The 20,035-nt window shown below is 48.4% G+C and overlaps 1 protein-coding gene across 1 annotated transcript in view; it reads left to right on the forward strand.

The window, feature by feature from the left end:
- SIM1 (SIM bHLH transcription factor 1) overlaps window positions 1-20,035 on the forward strand; it is a 54,618-nt gene that overhangs the window by 769 nt on the left and 33,814 nt on the right. Inside the window, 8 exon segments of the mRNA XM_032683879.1 lie at window positions 279-993; window positions 11,074-11,156; window positions 12,307-12,396; window positions 12,527-12,635; window positions 12,745-12,830; window positions 13,963-14,162; window positions 14,274-14,380; window positions 15,288-15,435. Of these exon segments, the coding sequence (XP_032539770.1) occupies window positions 819-993; window positions 11,074-11,156; window positions 12,307-12,396; window positions 12,527-12,635; window positions 12,745-12,830; window positions 13,963-14,162; window positions 14,274-14,380; window positions 15,288-15,435 (998 nt within the window). The 5' untranslated portion in view covers window positions 279-818.

The raw sequence follows: 20,035 nt of genomic DNA on the forward strand, positions 1-20,035 counted from the left end.
GCACCGAGACCGGTAACGCCTGTGCCGGGAGCCGGGGACTGACTTCTGCCGCGGTTTCATTCTGGCCATGCAGTGCACACCTGGGCTGGGGAGTGCGAGGGCTGTGGGAGGAGAGTGCAGGGCAGGCTTCTCCGTGGGCACGCTAGATGGGAACACTTTTTTTTTTTTTTTTTTAATTTCCCCTCTGGTGGGAGAAAATACTACACCCACCGAAGGCTGGTTGTTGATTATTTCTCGCGGCTCTGCTGCGGCGGTTTGTGCCGGCTCTCTCATTTCAGGATTGCTGTTGTCTTCACAGAGAGAGGCTCCCGGGAAGTCACCCAGCTTTCTGGGAGTCAGCTCGCGCCCGGGCGTTCGGCCCTCGGATTGACAGTGGACAACGGGAAGAAACGGGATTACTATGACCCTCTTCCGAGGAGCTCTGCTGCCCGCCACGAGTAGGAAAAAAGGCCAGATATATGTCGTTTGGTTGCCTGGTGCCTCAATTTTCTAGTGGGGTTTTTTTTGTTTTGGTTTTGGTTTTTGTTTTTTTTTACTCTAGTTGCTTGGAGTGCTGAGCTGCATTGGATAAATGCCTTTGCCATCCGATTGATTCTGCTTTTCAGAGACTATATACTTTTTTATTTTTTTTAAGAACACCTCTCTGCTCTTCAATACTTGTTTGCATTTTACACAACAGAACGGTTTCTCAGAGTAGTGGGCGCATTCAGAATCCCTGCCTGATGCTCCGGAGAGATGAATTGCAGCTGAGTTTCCATTTCACCTTTGGATGAATGTCTGGAGTCTAAATTGTAGCAAAGAAGGGGATAAAAAACACGATGAAAGAGAAGTCCAAAAATGCTGCCCGGACTAGACGGGAGAAAGAAAACAGTGAATTTTATGAACTGGCGAAATTACTACCCCTGCCCTCCGCTATCACCTCTCAGCTGGACAAAGCATCCATAATCAGACTCACCACCAGCTATTTAAAAATGAGGGTGGTTTTCCCAGAAGGTAGGTGAGAATGCCTATTCGCCTCTATTTTCATTCCTATCCAGGTGTCGCTTATCATTTTTACCTTAAAAAAGAAGATAAAACCGATGAGGTGGTGTGCTCGGAGACAGAGTGCTCTCTGCTGTCACTTTTCTCTGTTGTAAATACTTTCCCTTTAGTTCCTGTGACAAGTCTGGTTGGGGACTTACGATGCTTTTGTCAATACTTGAAGGCACTGAGCTCTGCTGCCAACCCGTGCTTTCTTTTCCCTTAGACTCCCAGTAAGATGTGCATCCCCCGCCAAGCACACGCGTGGTGAAAGAGGGAATGATTCACCCCTATTTATAGACATCCTTTGGGGCAGTTAGTATATGGGTAAATATTTACATAAGTCTATGCAAAGTCTTAAAGCCTTAGTTCAACTATCGAGCAAAGGTGCGGTGTACAGGTACAGGACACGCATACAGGCGTGCTCACACACACACACACGCTAAATAAATAAGTCAAGCACACCGAATCGCATGATCAATGTGCCGTGTTTCGTTCTGAGGATCACTAGGGCAGTTTGAGGGCTTTAATAGACCTCGGAAATTTTTAACAGCAGTTTTGCACCCAGACATCCAACCCCCCTGTCCACCCAGTGCTGCAAAAACAGAGTCCTAGCCTGGGCCTGATTCTCCTCAACAGGCAAAAGTAAACTTCACGTTGACTTCCACGGCAGCAGCAACAGTCCCGCCTATCTAGCAAAAGAAGTCTTAAGCATCCTAAAATTTCTCGTGTCTTTTACTTTTAAGTAGAATTAGGATTTAAAGCGACCATCTTGGAGCTTCTAAATCGGCTGCCAAGAAAAACAAACAGCACGAAGTTAAGAGAGTCAGAATAAAGTTTTTTCTGTGTTCTCACTCTACTGGTTTTATAGGGAAAAAACCAAAAAATGTTTCATGAACTTTTTATTTAAATCAACTCTATGGAATTCCATCTGTAAGAAAGAAAAAGCATCAAGAGCTTTTTTTTTCTTCTCCCAATCTAATACAAAATTCGCTATAACTTTTGTTGAAAAGTGTGTGTACATAAGAAACAACATAATACAGCTATGTCCCCCCGTGTTTTCTGTAGCTGTATCTCGACTCGGTTGGTCTGTACTTTTTTTACAAATCAAGAGTGTGTATATGCCCTGGTTTTGTTTTGCTTTAGTTTTGTGGAGGTTGGTTTGTTTGGCTGTTTTGGTTTGTTTTTTGGTGGTTTGTTTTGTTTTGTTTTGTTTTGTTTTAATTTTATATTTTCAGATTAAATTGGTGGACCATTGGTATTAATTCTACTTTTTAAAAATAAATATGCAATGTGGCAGTCATTTGGATGGGGGGAGATAATTCCCCCCCTGCCCCAGGTTGCTTATGAATGCTTATACCTAAAGTCCACAGCAGTAATTTCCAATTCAGTGCATCTTACCATTTCTTTAAACAATCTTCCATATTTCCGAGTCACTTATAACCAAAGAAGGGGTTAAATGAAACCTTTAAAAATAATAATAATTAAAGCCTTCATCAATCCACTTTCCTCTTCTATGTGATCTGCCACCTTGAAGATCATTATGCGGGACAGTCTTCTGTTTCAAAGGCGACCGAGTTGTCCTTTATACTGTCAGCGCATACTTTATAAAAATAAAGCTATTGCAAACCCTGATGCCCATGATGTTCCTAAAAGGATTATTAGCAATGATTTGTCAACTCCTGCGGTCTCAGTAGGCTACCTTTCTGCGTGATTTCGAGCAGGTCTCGTCAATTACTGGTGCCTATGTAGCGGGTTGTTTGATCAGAAGAAGCATATGGTGTTGCTTGTAGTCTGTGAGTAATCATGGGAAAAGAAGAATAGCTGATCCTCGTCCCTCGGTGGCGGCGCAGGATGCCTAAATGCCCTGGGGAACCGTGCGGCGAAGCGCGCCGGGGCCGCTGCCGGCCGCAGCAGATGCTAATTTGAGTGCGGAGACAGAAAGGGTGGCTGAGCGGGGCTCGGGGGGCAGCGGAGCCCTCGCAGTCTCATTAAAGGCAAACTGCAAATTAAAAAGAGAGGCAGCGAGCAGGCACGGAAGGGCTCGCCCCTGGAGGCGCTGCCGCGGGAGGCCCGGCGCCGGGCGGGCGGCACATCCACGCGGGACCACCGCCCTCCGTCCTCCCCCGGGGCCGTGCAGGGCCGCGGGCGTGGGCGCGCTGCGGGCTGGGCGCGGAGGCCCGAGAGCGGGGCCGCGGCGTGGCGTGGGGCCGGGTGGCTTCTCCGCGGGCTCCTTCGCCCTCCCACATACTTCCCGTGGAGGCGGGTGGGCGCGGAGCGCGGCCCGGTCCCAGTCCCGCGGGTTTCCCTGCACTCGCCTCGAGTAAACACGAGCGAGTCGCCCACGAGCGGCCTCCAGGCGCTGCGACCGTGCGGGAGCCGAGCCCAGGTGATTTTCCCCGGGACCCCGGGGGAAGGAGTGCGCTCCGGGAAGCCGGCGGGAGCGGCTTGGGATCCCGGTGCGGTGTGCCTGTGCTTGTCCTGCTGCGGCGGGGAGGAGGGAGGCGAGGAAAAGGGGTGCTATTCTGGTCTCCCAGTGTCCCCACTCAGAAAAAAAAGTCATCAGTTCGCTGGGAAGGGAGAACAAGGTAGTGCCAGTCGGGGAAATGACGCACGGAAAGGATAAGCCTTTCTGAAAGGAGGAGGCAGGGTAGGGATGTTGGATGGATGTAATGGGGGTCCGTTTGCTTGTATTTCCCTGGGGAGGAAAGCGATACAACTCATTGGGACAGACCGACGAGTTGGTCAAAGGGCTGGAGATGAGTAGCAGGAGGCTCGGAGCACGGCGAAGTATCATGCCGTACTTTTAAAGAGATCTTGGAGGAGTCAGAATAGAGAACTGTTGTCTCCCTAAGAGCAAGCTGCACTTCCAGAGTAACTCACACTCCCTCTCCCCGGTACAAGAGCGAATTTCCATCTGCCCGGAGAGTGCTTGCATAGGGCTGATTGTAAATAATCGCGTACAGAAAGATATACACTCCTCATCACGGCGTACACGCGGGGCTGGGGACAGGGCGGAGAGAATCGGTATGCGCTTGTCTGCATATTTTTATGCCTGAAAGGTCCCTATAGAGAGACAAGGTGGGTAGATTTCGGGTTCATTTTGGAAACAAGAGTTTTCTAGGAGTGAAATGCAGGGAGAATCACACACAGAATAAGCACGTAAGGTTTCCTTTTCACCCCCAGATATCTAAACACAACCAATGACACTGGACAAACTTGATAAACCGAGCAGAGATTTTCCAACGAGCTCCCTCTCGTAATGGCTGTGTAGTTCTCCCAAGCTCTTGAAACGCTATTGGGTTGTTCTATCTACCTTTGGTTTCACTGTATTACGTCTCCAGCAGATTAAAACTGTCAAGAACGAAAAGTATTCAGTGGTGTAGGTTTCTCGCATCCTTTCAGTGCTAAAACGCTTCTGTTCAGGAGCAGAAAGCTATAAGACATATACTACTTTTCAGTGATCAGACACCTTTGGAAAGAGTGAATATCTGCTAAATTTCTGAAGAGAATAGGGAAGATTTTTAAATATTAGTGGTTTTTTGGTTTTGTTTTTTGTCCTTTTTAAAGCAGAACTTTTAAATACATTGATTCGTGATTTAACGTTCATTAAAAATAACGAAACACTAACATTTCAATTTAACATCAAACCATTAATGATAAGTGACGTGGACACAAAAATATGTAGAAAAATCTCCAGGGTGTCGAAGCACTAAAAAGAGTTTTCCGTTAAGAAGGATCCAATCGCTATTACTAGCAGAGTAATTCTTCACTGACCCTCGGCAGTATCCAAAAGTGAAGGGGGAACAAAATTAATAAAATCCAAACAAAAAGTCCAAGTGGCACAATAAATACATTTTGTTGTTGCTGTTTTTCTTTTTCTTTTTTTTCTTTTTCTTTTTTTTTTTTTTTTAATTAGAAATATTTCAACGGTCTGATTCTTCTTACTCGGAAGAAAGAGGGAAGAGGAGGGTTTGCAGGCTGTCCTAGTGAGGATGGATCCTTTTGGCGCGGAGGGACATTTGATTTTCAAGACAAAAGCAGAGACTTAGTTTACATAAACTTTCGCCGAATCAGGATGGTTAACATTTCAATATTGAAACCCTTAACCTTGTTTTATTTTAAAGGGGGAAGAGATCAACAGGAAAAAAAAGTCTGTTTCCCACGTGGATAGGTGATTTAATGCTGTTTTTCTTACTGCAAAGGGAAATGATTGAGCATTAGGTTTCAGTGTTTATTTTCTTACAGAAGTTTTTCTCATTTAAGCTGCAGTTTACTCTCCACGCTGCATCTCTGTTTAATTCCAGGTTTGATGTGAACTTAAACTGTGAAGTGCAGAACTAAACTACTACCATGATCGCTGAAAAAAACCAGATTTATTATTAGAAAGAATACTTAGATAAGCGGGGCAAAAAAATCGTATTTTCTTTGGGAACATGCGGCCATTTTCATGTTGGAGGATATTTTTCAACTTACATATAAACAGCGTGTACATTGGTGCAAATTCTTCCTCCCCTTTTTCTTCGAAATAAGGGCTATTTGAATTTGCGTCTTCTGCAGAGATGAGTAAGTAGTTGGTGCTAGAAAACATCCCTGATTCCCCCCCCCTCCAATTTGGGCATGGTTCCGTTTGTTTGCATTTCAAAGCGCAATTCCGTTACCCTGTGTGTGCCAAAATCCTGGTATTTCTTTCTAGAGTGAAACAGCTTCGGCATTACTTCCACTACCATTTTCTTAATAGGGTTGTTTGTTTAGTCAATAGGGCTTTTCCTTCCTGTTATTATTATTTTTATAAAGAAAACGGGATGCTAACTTATCTGTGCTTCAAATGAACACATGTGATTTACCGAGACAATAAATCTTTACAAAACCTTGCTAATGGCATCTGCAGGCAGTTGGAAATGAGCAGCTTTTTTTTTTTTTTTTTTTTTTAACATAGCTTATTCTATTTCAGCCCTCCGACGGCGACCCAGTCCCTCACAGAAACCTAATTTGGCCGAGATTTTGAGTTATCATTAACCACTGCCTGTTAAATTAACTGAGAAATCAGCCCTGTCGGGCTTTAGGCAATGGCAGAACGGAGCGCTGGCGGCAGACGGTTTAATTAAATGGTTAATCGAATCAAGCTAATTCCTCGATAAAACATCCAGTTGCCTTTTGGTTTGCCGGTGACTAGGGCGTGCAGTTTCTGTTCCCGCGGCTCCCGGAGCTGTTATTTGACATTTTCCCTGGACAGCGAGGGAGAATTTGGAATGTTGGAGATGGTGCCCGAACTGTCTTGCCTCATTGTCCCCCAAAAATTCCCGTGCCTCGCTTCTCCCCAGAGCAAACTCCCCGGGTGTTAAGGCGGCAACAGTGCTGGCGACGGGTAGTGGGAGGCAGGGAAGGTGCTGCTTGAGGAGCAAGGAGGTGACATGCCCGTTCCCGCTTTGGAGCGGCTTCTCTGGGCAGGTTGCACGAAGCCGGTGTTCGTGCCCGAGCCGCCCCTCCTCGGCCTGCCCAGCACGGCCAGGGCGGTTGTCGGGGCTGAGGGGAAGGGGCGAGCCCCGGGGTAGAGGTGACCGGGGTTCCTGCATCCCGCGCCCTCCGCGGGGTCAACATCCCTCTCGGCATCGGCGGGCGAGGAGCGAACTGGTGCTCCTCCTTCTTTAATAACCAGAGAGCGGCTGTCAAAAGGGCAAAGAAAACGCGGCGAAACAAAAGCGAGCGGAGACGTCCCCGGGCCACGGCCTCCGGGAGTCTCTGGGTAGATCCGGAAGAGCGACGGCGGGGTCCTCTGCCAGGAGAGGGAGTTCGGAGAAACTCCTGGAAGAGGAACGCGAGGTGGACCTGCTTAGACCCAGATTAGAGAAGAGTCCCTGCGGCTGCCCCACTGGGCCGGCGCCCAGCGTTGCCCTGCAGCAGCGGTCTGCCTCTGGGTGAGCCCCCTGAGCCTCTCCCTCTGCGCATCCACAGCAACAGGAGAAAACTCCCTGGATACGGGGACTTCGTCTTCAAGCCAGCATCTACCCACCGTGCCCGGCTTCCGTGGGCCTCGCCGGGCTGTGCGGGGTGGTGCGACCAGACAGGGGTAAGCCCCCGGTGGGGTGCCCAGGGGTTCCTTGCCCCCCGATGTAGCTGCTCTCCAAGTCTGGCCCCCAGAGAAGCGGATGTGGAGCTCAAGATGGGCTCTCCACTAAGTGCTTTTAAACGGGGACTCTGCCGTTGCTTTCGCGACCGTGAATCCGGATTGTGCTGAGGTTTCATGATGGAGACTCCGTTGGGGAAATCGCAGTAACTGCTTTTAAAAGCCGGCAAACCAGCACAAAGTAGATAAGGGCTTGCATCTTCTGGCCACCCCACCCCCACCGGCCACCTCCGCCCCCCTTTGCTATTGCCAGACAAAGGAGGGGGTCTAGATGGGCTCTGCTCTGCAGATGCTCACAGAGGGACAAGTAACCCGGAGATCAACCAGGGCCAAGGAGCTGCCTCGGCCTCTTGGAGTCTCACTTCCCTGCGCCAGCCTTCCTCCGTCTTTGCCTAGATCGAATTAGAAATGACTGAGGAATCTCTTCCCCCTTCCGTGGCACAGAGGAGCTTCTTGCGACAGTATCGCCACTGGGTAGGGACGATGCCCACCCAGCCCCTGGTTCCATTGGCTGTCGACATCAAGGCTTGCATCAATCAAAAGATGAGGGGAAGGAAGGACAGGGCCAAGTCAGTCCAGCGCACCGGGTCTGGTCGTAAGCCCGGCGTGGGGGACAGGCTGGCAGCGCGGAGAGGCTTGCCCAGTGCCAGGGGTGGGCATGGCTAGGTGGGGAGAAAACATTTCACAGGGACCCGCCGGTGTAGTGAGCCCATGAAACCGATGGACATGCATTTTGATGTGGAAAGCGCAGTGGTTTTCCATTGGAAAATGCTGGGAGAAATGATGAGTCAGCACGATCCCTCTGCGTAGGTTCCGCGCAACCTAGGTGCAGGCAGCCGGGTAGCGAGGTTGTTCTCAAACTAAGTGATAACCTGGCTAAAACGCCTTTATTTATTTTCTTTCTTTCTTTTTTTTTTTTCCAACTTTCCCCCTCCCCCCCCCTCCCGTGACAGTGGACAGTTTCTTGTGGCACAAATAGTTTATTTTCTAAGGAAAAAAAATTACTTGAGTGGAAGATATTTTTAGGTAGGAGCCTATAATCTATATTTTGTCAAGAGTATCAAATTCATTCTGAAATAAAAGCTCGATCCATTTATTTTTATTTTTTTTTCTCCTTGAATAACACAGCTGGATCATGCCTCGAGCTTGTGTTAGACGGTTACTCATCATTCATTCGCCAAGAACTGGCCTAAATGGTACCTGTGGGATTAGGTCAATTTTAGTGGATCTACTTCGCCTCATTTGGTTACTAATTGGTTTCTTGTTTTATAAATCGAAATCTCATTTTCAGGAAATTACAAAACCCATGCAGCCAGTCCATTGAGGTAATCCGTGGGTCGGGGGTATTTAAATGGAAATGGTTCTACAATGCATCAAGTATTAAGCAACAGTAAAACTTTCCCTCTATCTCCAAATGAAATGTGAGCTCGCTAGCTCCTTAGATCTATAATAGATACATCCATTCTAAGGCTACTTATGTAAATATGATAAACCAGACTGCGGTGGGGGAGGGGATGCAGGGGAGAAAGCAAATTTTATCTGCTGAGGTTAATGTGGCATATCTTCGAAATCTTCCAAAATAGATTATGTTTTGCTTTGTCTTCGGCCACTTTAACTGGGAAAATCCTTTGCCTAAAAACGATTTAGTTATCCTTCCGCTCACAAAGCTGCTTGTTTCTATTCCAGAGCTATTATGCTGTTGGCTCTCCAAATTACAAGAGAATCTTTAGATCTTGTTTCCAAGCGTAATCCTGAAGCAAAAGGGAGAGCTGATTTCCTTGTTTTATTTTAAATAGACAATCAAAGGATTTGCAGAATATTCTGCGGTAGGTCAAGTGCAAGAAATCACAGTTTGCCCCCTCGATAAAAGAAAACTGGATGTTAAAGAGAATAGACGGGGGGGGGGGGGGAAGGAATATTAATGGACGAGGTTTTCTCTTATAATCTTTAAAACAATATTTAAGGGGCATCAGGAGAGGCCATCGATTTGGAAGAGGCTGGGCTTGACAACGAATAGAAATAGTCCCCGACTTGAAAGTCCTGAAATATCTGGGGAGTACAAAGGATCATCTCGTGTGACAGGATTTCAAAAAGCCCGTTCAGGTAGACGAGTGAAAACGTTTAATTATAAACTATGAGCAGACACAACCCAGCAGCGCGGGGTTTCCATTTGAAACATAGCGAGGAGCTCAGCGCCCCGTAAAGAACCGCCTTCCTGGACGGGAGGTTAACCTGCAATGCCCGTGAGCTGTTCATTAACCCAATGAGGTCGGGTTATTTTCCTTTTTAGAAGAAGAATAATTAGAGTTGTAAACTCAGATTAATAAGCAACTTAAATCTTAGGAGGGGAGCGCAGATTTAGTCCTGACTAAAGAAACCCGTCACTCAGATTTCTCTCCGGATGGAGGGACGCGGAAAGGAGCCGCCTCTGCACAAACGGGCCGTCCTGCTTTCCCGGCAGAGAAACCTCTGAGGAGTTCTAGAAAAACAAATATACAAGGACTTGTCTCTCTTTCCCTGGAAGCTGTGCAAGATTCGCCGGCTCCTTCCCGAATACAGGGGGCGGAGGTGATCCTCCATCCTGGTGGCTGGCTCCCCATTAATTGGCTTGGAGGAATAAACAGAAGGGAGCTTGTTTCTGGCTGGCGCCCTGGTACTCACTGGGGCTGTAGGATGAGGGACAGGCCAGAGAGATGCTCCTGCCTTTGTAGGGCTGTGAAGTTAAGGAGGAAGGAGGGAAATGTAGGAGTGGTGAAGAGACAAGTTGTTGTGAAGAGGTGGACGAGGAAGGGGGGAGAAGAGAGGGAAAGGCGAGGACGAGCGGGCACACTGCTCCGGCGGTGGGGAGGGCGGGCAGGGGCCGCCCTGGGATGCCCGGTTCAAACTGGGCGGAGGAAATCATTGGTTTTGTTTGGACCGGCAAACACCTGGGTGAAGCCGGTCAACAGTGAGGGATGCTCGCGGCTGCCCTCTGTTTGCCTCGAAATAGCTGGAAAACGGAGTCTTGCCTTTCCCGAACCCGCCTCGCGGGGGGATAGACTCCTCCGGCTCGGGTCTCGCCACCCCCGTGCGATCTGCACCCCAGTCATCGATCAGGATTTGTATATTTTCACTCCCTTTCACTTTATCTTAGTGTTTGTGCGTGTCAGGTTGGGCCTTATTTCATGGCTTAGGCGTCAAAGGTTTTAACTAACCCGTTTAAATTACTTCAGCAACAACACAGTGAAAAGGCATCGCCTATGAATAGTTTTACTCAGGTGAAGTAATTTCCACCTGGCTTTTATTTCTTATCACTTTGCGTAGGGGAAAACAAGCCGCATCTAAAACATTAGACAAGTCCGGAGAGACTCATTTCTGGAGGGAGCTGTATGGAGGCAGATCACCCCTCCCCGCAGAGGGAATCATCCCGCCCATCGGAGCAGCGGGAAGAGAGATGGGGATGGAGGAGGTGAATCCCGAAGACCGACTTCGTGGGGCAGGAGGAAGGGTGGTCCGTGCCTTTGGACAGTGACTTGCCTGTGGGACCGTGAGGTTAGGACGCTTTTCCTGAAGTTCAGGGGGCAAGTTCCCAGTAGCCGAAGGCAGCACTAAAAAGCTCTTTTAACTGGGACACTGTTTCACTTACGTCTTAAAACTTAACTTCACCATTAACTCAAAATAGGTATTTTTGTGTTTTTTCTCTCACAGGAGTTAGATCTTAAAAAAAAAAAAACCAAACCAAAACACAACCAAACCCAGAAAAACAAACCACAAAAGAGGGTTCTATCTGCAATGAAGCCACACCTAGTTTTCAAAGACTGTATGTATACATGTTTTAGAGAGGATACAACCAAAAATTTGAAAACAAAAATGTTCCTCTCCATCAGGTCCACACGAATCAGTTTTTCGTTTCCTGACCTTACTTTTTTCCGTTTGTCTTAAATAAGGACTCGGAGAAGCCTGGGGCCACTCCAGCCGAACCAGCCCACTGGATAATGTTGGACGGGAATTGGGATCCCATCTTTTGCAGGTACTGGCCTGGAAACGACAGCCATATGGTATTAATGATTAAAGAAATCGTTCCCTCTTCTGAGCTTTTAATTGCCACCTTGACTAATTTTTAACTGTCCAAGTGTTTCATGAAAAGGGAGGCAGGAGGGGAACAATTTGAATGTTGTGTGTTTTCCTGGGTCTGTGACTTGGTCCCTCCAGGTCCTGTCCCCTGGCATCGTCTAACACTGGGTCCACAGTGAGGGATTCACAGTGTGTCCCAGTGTGCCGAGGTACAGTAGCATGACTCTTCCTCAAATTATTAACAAGGTGACAAGTCTCGTCAACGTTCTGAAGGTCAGGATGGTGTTACAGGGAGAGGCTCTAGAGACAGGTTAGGGAAGGCTGTCCTGGACGGAAGGACTCAGCGGGCACAGAAATTAGCAGAGACACGAGTAAGGCAGGACACATCTGAAAACTCACAGCGCTCTGCAATACTAAAGAGTAATAGCGGTTACCATTACCATGCATTTTTAGTGGAGTCATGTTACCTTTTGGGTAACACCTCCCACGACTGACAGGCTACGGTGAACGGTGCCGGGGATGAGCCCCTCTCCTCCTCTTCGTCCCCATTCTCCTCCTCTCTCACAGGTAGAGCTGACCGGTAATAGCATTTACGAGTACATCCACCCCACCGACCACCTTTTGGGGGTCTATTCTGCTCTCGGCACACCCAGGAGTCCCATCTATGTCTGTTGAAATGTACCTGGCAAATTGTCTTATTTACACTGTGGAGAATTTTAGATTTCCTTTGATCGCCTAAAATATCCTTAGCAAATATGCTAGCGCTAAACCCCCAGGGACATTCGAAATAGGATAGGAGTATTCAGGATTTCTGGGACCCACATAATAATCCCCAAGTAACCAGAACCTCTTCTTAGATACTTCCCAGGCACTTTACATTACTTCTGAGCTCGACCACTCTGAGAAGTGGATTGTATCTCTGTGGCCCAGGAGCTTTAGAGAGATTCCTGTCCAAGACTTGCCTATTGCACTCCAACTTTTTGAATAATCAGAGCCCGAGCATGGATGCCTGTTTGCCAAAATACATCAGAGGGACAAGTACTTCATGAATCTATCTGTCTATCTTCTGATATATTTATATTCCCATCCCTCACCCTTTTCTGCAGACGTTGGACGGTTTCATATTTGTCGTGGCTCCAGATGGCAAGATCATGTACATCTCGGAGACTGCCTCGGTGCACCTGGGCTTGTCGCAGGTACGCTGTGGAGGCCCACTAGCCCTCTGCTTGCCTGCACCATCCCCCCGCGACTGACAGGCTACGGTGAACGGTGCCGGGGATGAGCCCCTCTCCTCCTCTTCCTCCCCATTCTCCTCCTCTCTCACAGGTAGAGCTGACCGGTAATAGCATTTACGAGTACATCCACCCCGCCGACCACGATGAGATGACGGCGGTGCTGACGGCCCACCAACCCTACCACTCGCACTTCGTGCAGGGTAAAGTACACAGCACCCCGCCCCCGCCCGGCCCGCGCAGTCGAGGAGGGGTCCGTGCAGAGCCAGCGCAGCCTGTAGCTCACCCCGTCTCTGCCTTTCCCCCTCCCAGAGTACGAGATCGAGAGGTCCTTTTTCCTGAGGATGAAGTGCGTCCTGGCCAAGAGGAACGCGGGCCTGACCTGCGGGGGCTACAAGGTGCGTGCCTGCGGCCAGGACCTGGTTCCCCTCTTATCAGCCTTTCCGTGCCCCTGCGCCGGGAGAGCGGTGAAAATGGGGAGAGGAGTCGGGATGAGCCCTCTGCCCGCCGAGATTGCCCCAGCCCAGGATTCTTTCATGTGGTTCATTTCTCTCGGAGTTTCAGGTTGAAGAGCTCAAACCACAAAACCAAGCAATCGAGATCGCCGTGGGCTGCTTTTGTTTTGGTTTCTTTTTTTTTTTCCGATTTATTTATTTTGTTTTTTAAACCGAACCTCGCACAACCACTGAGGTTCCCGGGGCGTCTGTGGAAGCTGTCAGGTGACAAAACGGGAGCCCTGGGTTAATTTATTTCTTTATTGGGTAACTCGTCAGCTGCAGGGGCAGCTCTCCCAGTCAAAGGTCTTGTCCGCGTGCTTCACACGGTTCTGCCCGGGGCTCCTGGGTAAGGACAGCCCTGCTCTCCTACCTCCTCGCTGCTTTTTCAGCCAAACAAAGCCGAGGAACGGGTTGTACCTATAAACCAAGGATATGTACAGTAGACCAAGAACATCTGTTGAACTAACTCCACGAAGAAACACCCTAATAATAGAGAAGTAAGAGTGGAAGTAGACAGCAGTCATCTGCATGGATACATTAAGGAGATACACCTAAACCTAAGATACTTTTTGGCGATGGATCGCGCCTGTTCTATCTATGTAATATACATATCTTACACATGACATACGCACACATGTAACCTCTTTCTCTTACACGCATACACTCCTCATTACAAAGTTGTAACTGGATTGGCACTTCCGCGTCTTTCATTTTTAGAAGAATAATAAAAGAGCAGTTAGGAGGTGGGCCAAAAACCACTTAAGCCAGTGGAAAAAAAGATCTCATTGACTTTAATGGGCCTTAGATCAACGCTGAACTCTCGTACGGGGAAGAACTCAACCCCGATAGAACTGTAGAAAAGCCGCAGCCAGTGCCGCTTTGCCAGTGCGGAGACGCGGGACAGCGACTCTCGGGAACCCGGCAGCCTCATCGGCACCGGTTGTCCGGGCCCTCTTCGTGGGGAGGGACGCCCGTCTCAGCACCCCCTTCCCCCCTGCTAGGCAGCCGTCAAGCTTTCCTGTGTCTCCGGCAGGTCATTCACTGCAGCGGGTACCTGAAAATCCGCCAGTACAGCCTGGATATGTCCCCCTTCGATGGCTGCTACCAAAACGTTGGGTTGGTCGCCGTGGGCCACTCTCTGCCGCCCAGCGCCGTGACGGAGATCAAGCTCCACAGCAATATGTTCATGTTTCGGGCCAGCCTAGACATGAAGCTCATATTCTTAGATTCCAGGTAGAGCTGGGGTTATTTCTAAATCTATTCTCCTAGCCCTCCCTTGTTCTCCCCCGGGCCTCCTCTCCTGTCCTCTCACCCACTTATATTTGCTGCTTATGTCTCTCGCAGGGTAGCTGAACTAACAGGTTACGAGCCCCAGGACTTGATAGAGAAGACCCTTTACCACCACGTCCACGGCTGTGACACCTTCCACCTGCGTTGCGCACATCACTTGTGTAAGGAGATGGTGTTCTTGTTAAAGACCCTGCCCCCCCTCTTCTCCCTCTGCAGAAGAACTTTGGGGTTGCTGGGATTTACCTCTAGGTCGGAACGGGAAAAGCCAGCTCACTGGAGGGGAGAATAAGCATCTATCTATCTGCATCTAGTTAATCAAGGTTAGATATAGATTGAACTACAAGCTGGAGGGAGAAGGACATGGAGGGGGATCGGCAATGAAAAGCTATTTTTCCATTCTCATCTCCTGGTTGTTGGACAAACACTGCCCTGCCCAAACCTTAGGAGCTCCATTCACTTCAAATTCTGATTAGGAAAACCCTTTTTTCTTGCTCCAAAAAGCCATGCCAGTAAATTCAAATACCTTTGTTCCACTTCCACCCAGTCTCGCAAATCTTATCTGTGTATCTAATTTTGACTGCAGTAGTGGGCCTGATTCAGAGAGATGTTCTTTATTCTATTTTGATATCATCATGTCATTAATACATGGATAGATGAATAAAAAGGATATTAATTTCCGGTAAGTTTCCTTTTAGAGAATGTAACGAGAAGAGATAAAACTCAAATACAAATTTATAGAACTAAATCTCGATGAGGATATGTCAGGATGGGGGGGGGAGTCGGTAGGATTCGTCCCCCGTGGCCACTCTTCTCCCCCCTGCCGCCCCGCCACACCAATCTCTCCGAGTAGCCTTTGATAACGATCTCAGCTACTGAGATCAACCCTGCCCGGGGGTCACCCTTGCCCACGGGTGGTTCTGTTTCTGCCGGTTCCCCATGTGATGTTAAAGGGTTCCTAACCCCTCTCGTCGCCTACAGGGATCTGGGGGGAGTGTGCGCCCCCTTCCCGGGGTTGATCCAACTATAGGAGGGAGCTGCGCTGAGGCTCTCCCCGCTTTGTCCCCGCAGTGCTGGTGAAAGGGCAAGTGACCACCAAGTACTACCGCTTCCTAGCCAAGCACGGCGGCTGGGTGTGGGTGCAGAGCTACGCCACCATCGTGCACAACAGCCGCTCCTCCCGCCCGCACTGCATCGTCAGCGTCAACTACGTCCTCACGTAAGTCAGCCTGGGGCCATTCCGAGCTGCGTGGGGCCGTGCGGGGCCGTGCGGGGCCGAACCTCGCCGATGGGCACCTGCCTGTGCGCCCCGCGCCGGGAGCTGCGGGCCGGGCCCGCGGCCGCTTCTCCCGCCCGCCTCTCCCCCCCGCCCCGGTGGCGGCTTCTGAGCCCCTTCGCCGCCGCGCTGACCAGGGCAGGCTCGCCAGGTCTGCTAGGAAACACACTGAGCGCTTTCATCTAGATGAAGGGTTTCCCGTCTGCCTACTTTTTTCTCTTTCGAGAGAGGAAAAGATTTAAAGGTTTGTCACCCACATATTTTGCTGCCCCCTCCTTCTTTTTCCTTTTTTTTTTATTTTTTCTTTTTTTTTTCTTTTTTTTTTTTTTTTTTTACTGTTCAAATGCACCCAGCATTAAATAAAATTTAATGCAGCGTAAAAGAAAAGGCTTCCACGTACCGAGTTATTTATACTCAACAAACAGGACATCTGTTTTTCTTTTCAAAAATCTGGGGTTTGAAGTTCTTAATTTCATCCAGAGTCTCTATCAAAGCTTGGAGATTTCTTTTTTGTTCTTGGAGTGTGATCCTTACAGTGAACCACAAGAAAGTTGGTAACCAGAAGGGTCAGTTAAACTTTTTAAAAAATAAAATCAAATAGAATTTAAAAAAAAAAATAGAGTAAAAGCTGAGGTACCGCATATCTTAATACATCTCCCTGTATTTGTGGATGGCTAGGTTGTGCTCTAGCTTAGACTGAAACAAAGAGGCCCAGTGAGGAAGGGGAAGCTTGGTCGGACTATTTTCAAGTGTTTTTCATGGTGATTGTTAGCATCTCCTCTGGACACGGCAGTAGCTGCTGCTGGCAGCATTGATGTTTCATTGGGGTCGTAGGACCGGTCGACCGGTCAGGACGGCGGTACCTCGTTGATCCTGGGGGTCTGGATATTCCTCTGTTCCACTGCTGCTTTTTTTTCTTATTTATATATTTAGTTTTTTGTTTTGGAGACACATGGAGGTATAGGAAGCATCCGAGAGGCACAAACCTCCCCCCTCCTAAAACTGCGGCGATAACAGCATTATGACCTTACTGTGAAGGCTTTCGCATGCCCAGGTGGCGAGTGGTTTGGTAGCCCAGTTTAAGGCATGCTTCTCAAAATAAAGTGGCTCGACGCGTAGGCCACGGCTCTAGTCATGTATGGAGGTGCGGCTGGTGGAGTGGTAAAGGGGCTGCGAGTCACGGTGCATGCACTGCTAGGGCATAATCAGTCCCTTTGGTGTGTAAGGTCATAACGGGCATAGAGCTCTAAGATGGTCAGACAGGGGTTACTGTGCCTGCATGAAAAAGCAGATATTTGGGTTAGCACTTTGATGTAGGGAGTAAACTGTGATTTCCCTTTAAAAAAATCCCTTTTATTCCCTTTAAAAAGGTATGTGGCGTAATACCCTGGCATTCCCTCAGCAAGGACGCCTGTCAGCAGAGGCGTTATCACCTCTGCCCTAGCTATTCTGAACATTTGTATGTCCGTTTTCCCCATACCAGTCCCTCTCTGTATTTTTTGCCGTTTATGTTTCTCGGTTAAGTCCAAGCACCTGTCTTAGGTGAACGGGGAACTGCAAAGAGGGAAATTAGTGTATCGTAAAGCTAAGAAACAAGGAACTCGAAGGCAACTAGCACACTGGAGTGGTTTTGCTCCAGAAACGCTACTTGTTTTTCTACGAGCATTTGAGATTATCCGTCGTTTCCCTTTCCTTTAGTCCTAAAAGCGTGAACATCAATCACGGACTTCTACCTCAAATGATTGGAGAGGAAATGAAACATCCCAGTGGATCTGCTGAAAGCCAGCTGGGCATCCAGCTTGATCTGTCCCTTAGTTGCCGGGTGACCGACACGGCACCAGAAATTCAGGCTGGCACAGCATAGCAAGTGCTTTGGTACCCCCATGGGGGTCGGTCAGACAAACCCTTCAGAGCTGTGCTCCAGCAGCATGACTGGCTGTACCACGTGCCGTCCTACCCCCTTGGCTGCGCACAGGTGCTGCGGTCACCACCGGTGTCACACAGCCCAGGCGTCTGTCAGCTCCCAGATGTTACCGAGCTCGGGGGCACTGCGGTCAGCCTGTTCGCAGGCCGTTTGCACCTCCACAGCCCGCTGCTCCGGGGCCCCTCGACCCGCGGGGCCAGCCGCCGGACAGCCGCTGCGTGTCCGCGGCTCCTCGCCCCGGCGGGATTTCCCCGCCGCCTGGAGGCGGGGCGCCTGAGCACTCTCTCCCGCCCTCCCAAAACAGTGCTGCAGGGAAGCTGGCTTCCCCCTCAGGAGCGGTACCCAAAGAGGAAGATTCCTCCGCCTCAGCTGACCTATCGTTGGAGGCAGTATATGGATTTTCAGAACCTGTTTGCAGCCAGACTGACATGTAGTAGTACTACTACAGTTGTTTTTTTAAGATTTCCCTTAGAGAATGAAGTGGGCAACTTTGTTACTCGGTGTAAGTCTCCAAGTCTCCCCTTGCGCCCTTTTCTTAATTGCCTCGAGTGCGGAGGACGGCGGGAGGGCTGAGAGGGAGCCAGACTGGCTAAAGTGAGAATACTGAAAGCTGGGAGGTCCGGCATTGGCTGCGGCAATTGCCATGTGCTGCCGACGGCTGTAATCCAGGCACCAACACTCTCTGGCTCTTCATTAGGGCGCTGTAGAAGAACAGATCGCATCCTGTTTGCTTCTGCAGCAGGGCTGCTGCTGCTGCAATTGCTGCCCTTGTTCCAGGGGATAGGCATAACTTCCACTTGAGCATTATTATTATCACTGTTATTATTATTATAATCGTCATCATCATCATCATTATAATTATCATCGTTATCTTACTTCTCTGCCTAGCCTACCATTCAGAAAAACATATAGGGAGAAAAGGCCTTGCCATGTGCCAGGGGGTTGTAAGCAGAGAAAGGGCTGGCTTTTAAAAAAGTGAGATGTAGTCAGGCTTTTAAAAAAGTGAAATGCAGTCATCCTCTGAAATGGGTAACTGGAGGTAGAGGGAGCTTTTAGGGAAAGGCTCATGGTGGCAGAGTTGGCCAGGGGGATGCTGAACTACCTAGAGCAGGCTTAATTTTCTTAGTGAACTATTCAGAGTCAAGATGTTATCACTCAAATGAGAAAGATAGGTGGGAAAAACATAGAGGAACATGAGAGGTTATGGGAACTTGAGGTTTTCCTCTGGTGTGAGGTAGGCTCCACTCCAGGAGGGCTGGACAAAGGTCCTGTGGCACTAAAAATCTGCAAGTGTTTAATATACTTTATACTGGTATAAATCCTATAAATGCTGTAGTTCCTTAACGATGGCACTGGATTATTACAGTAAACCAAGAGAGGCTGAAGTGAGCAGTACATGTGTGCACCATGGGTTCCTGCCATGCTTCACCCATGGGGCAGTGGGTGTGTGGCAGAGCCCCTGGTGCAGCTCCTCGTAGAGGCACAGGCACAAATTTGCCTGCTGCAGCCAGGTCCTCTTACAAACCCAAAGGGGAAGAACATGCTTACAGAAGAGAAATACAAACCTTTGCATACTGACTCCTGTGTGTGGAAGCCAAGGAGAAAGTGAAAGAGGTACAAACTAGTGGTTTTTTGCTTTTAAATAACATAATTGCAATCCCACACATTTGGGATTGCAAGCTAGAACTTGAAAGATGGGATGACTCCCTCCAGAAATTCATTTGAAAATAGGAAATAGGAAAATCGCAAAAGGGGTCATAAGCTTTGGAAGATGTGCTGCGAATTTCTGACCTGCTGGGTCCCTGGTTCCTTTGCACAGTACTTCACTCAGGGAAAGACTCAGGATTTTTTTCGGTTTGCTCATGGATAAGGAGCTTTTTCTCACTGTTGAGAGGAGCCTGAGCGCTCTGTTTTGGAAAGGAGAGGATACTGAGTGCCATAAGTGCCAAACTGATCTGGAGCAGTTTCAGTGCAGGCTGAGCAGGAAGAAGGAGAATCTCTCACCTTGTATCTTCCCAGCTCACCTGGGTGGTACTGATGATGAAAAAGGAAAGAATGAAAGAGAGTTTATGCAAAAAGAACTCCCCACACCTCAGTTAAAAAAAATAAAAAAGAAGTGATTTTCATTTTCCATAAATCTCGAGCTCTGAGAACATGAATTCTAGGCTTGAGACAAATGTTTGTAATAAGTATATATACTGAGTTAAATCGGTACAGTGGCAATGGCATTTTAGGAATAAGAGGAAAGGTGATTTTTTTTTTGCATAATAGCAGTGTATCAAAAATTAATACAAATAACCTTTAAGGACTCCATCTTTAAAGCACATATATTTGCTCTTCTTTGTATTCTGCTTGGCATATGTGAGTACACACACAGAATATTTGTTTCTTTTCTTATTTGTTCTGTACACACAGTCACCATATCATTGATTATTAGCTGTGCATGTTTATCACATAAAGGGACTCAAGTATGAGTCAATTAATAGAGAATGCAACTGCTGAAGTTAAGTTTATATTTGGATTGCAAACAACCCTCTCTTAAACAAATGGATAATGCAAAAATCCTTTGATGTTCTGAGCATGGGCAAATATAATAATTTGTCCCCAGAGAAAGCTAAA

The sequence above is a fragment of the Chiroxiphia lanceolata genome, chromosome 3, assembly GCF_009829145.1.
Source record: "Chiroxiphia lanceolata isolate bChiLan1 chromosome 3, bChiLan1.pri, whole genome shotgun sequence".
Lineage (NCBI taxonomy): Eukaryota > Metazoa > Chordata > Aves > Passeriformes > Pipridae > Chiroxiphia > Chiroxiphia lanceolata.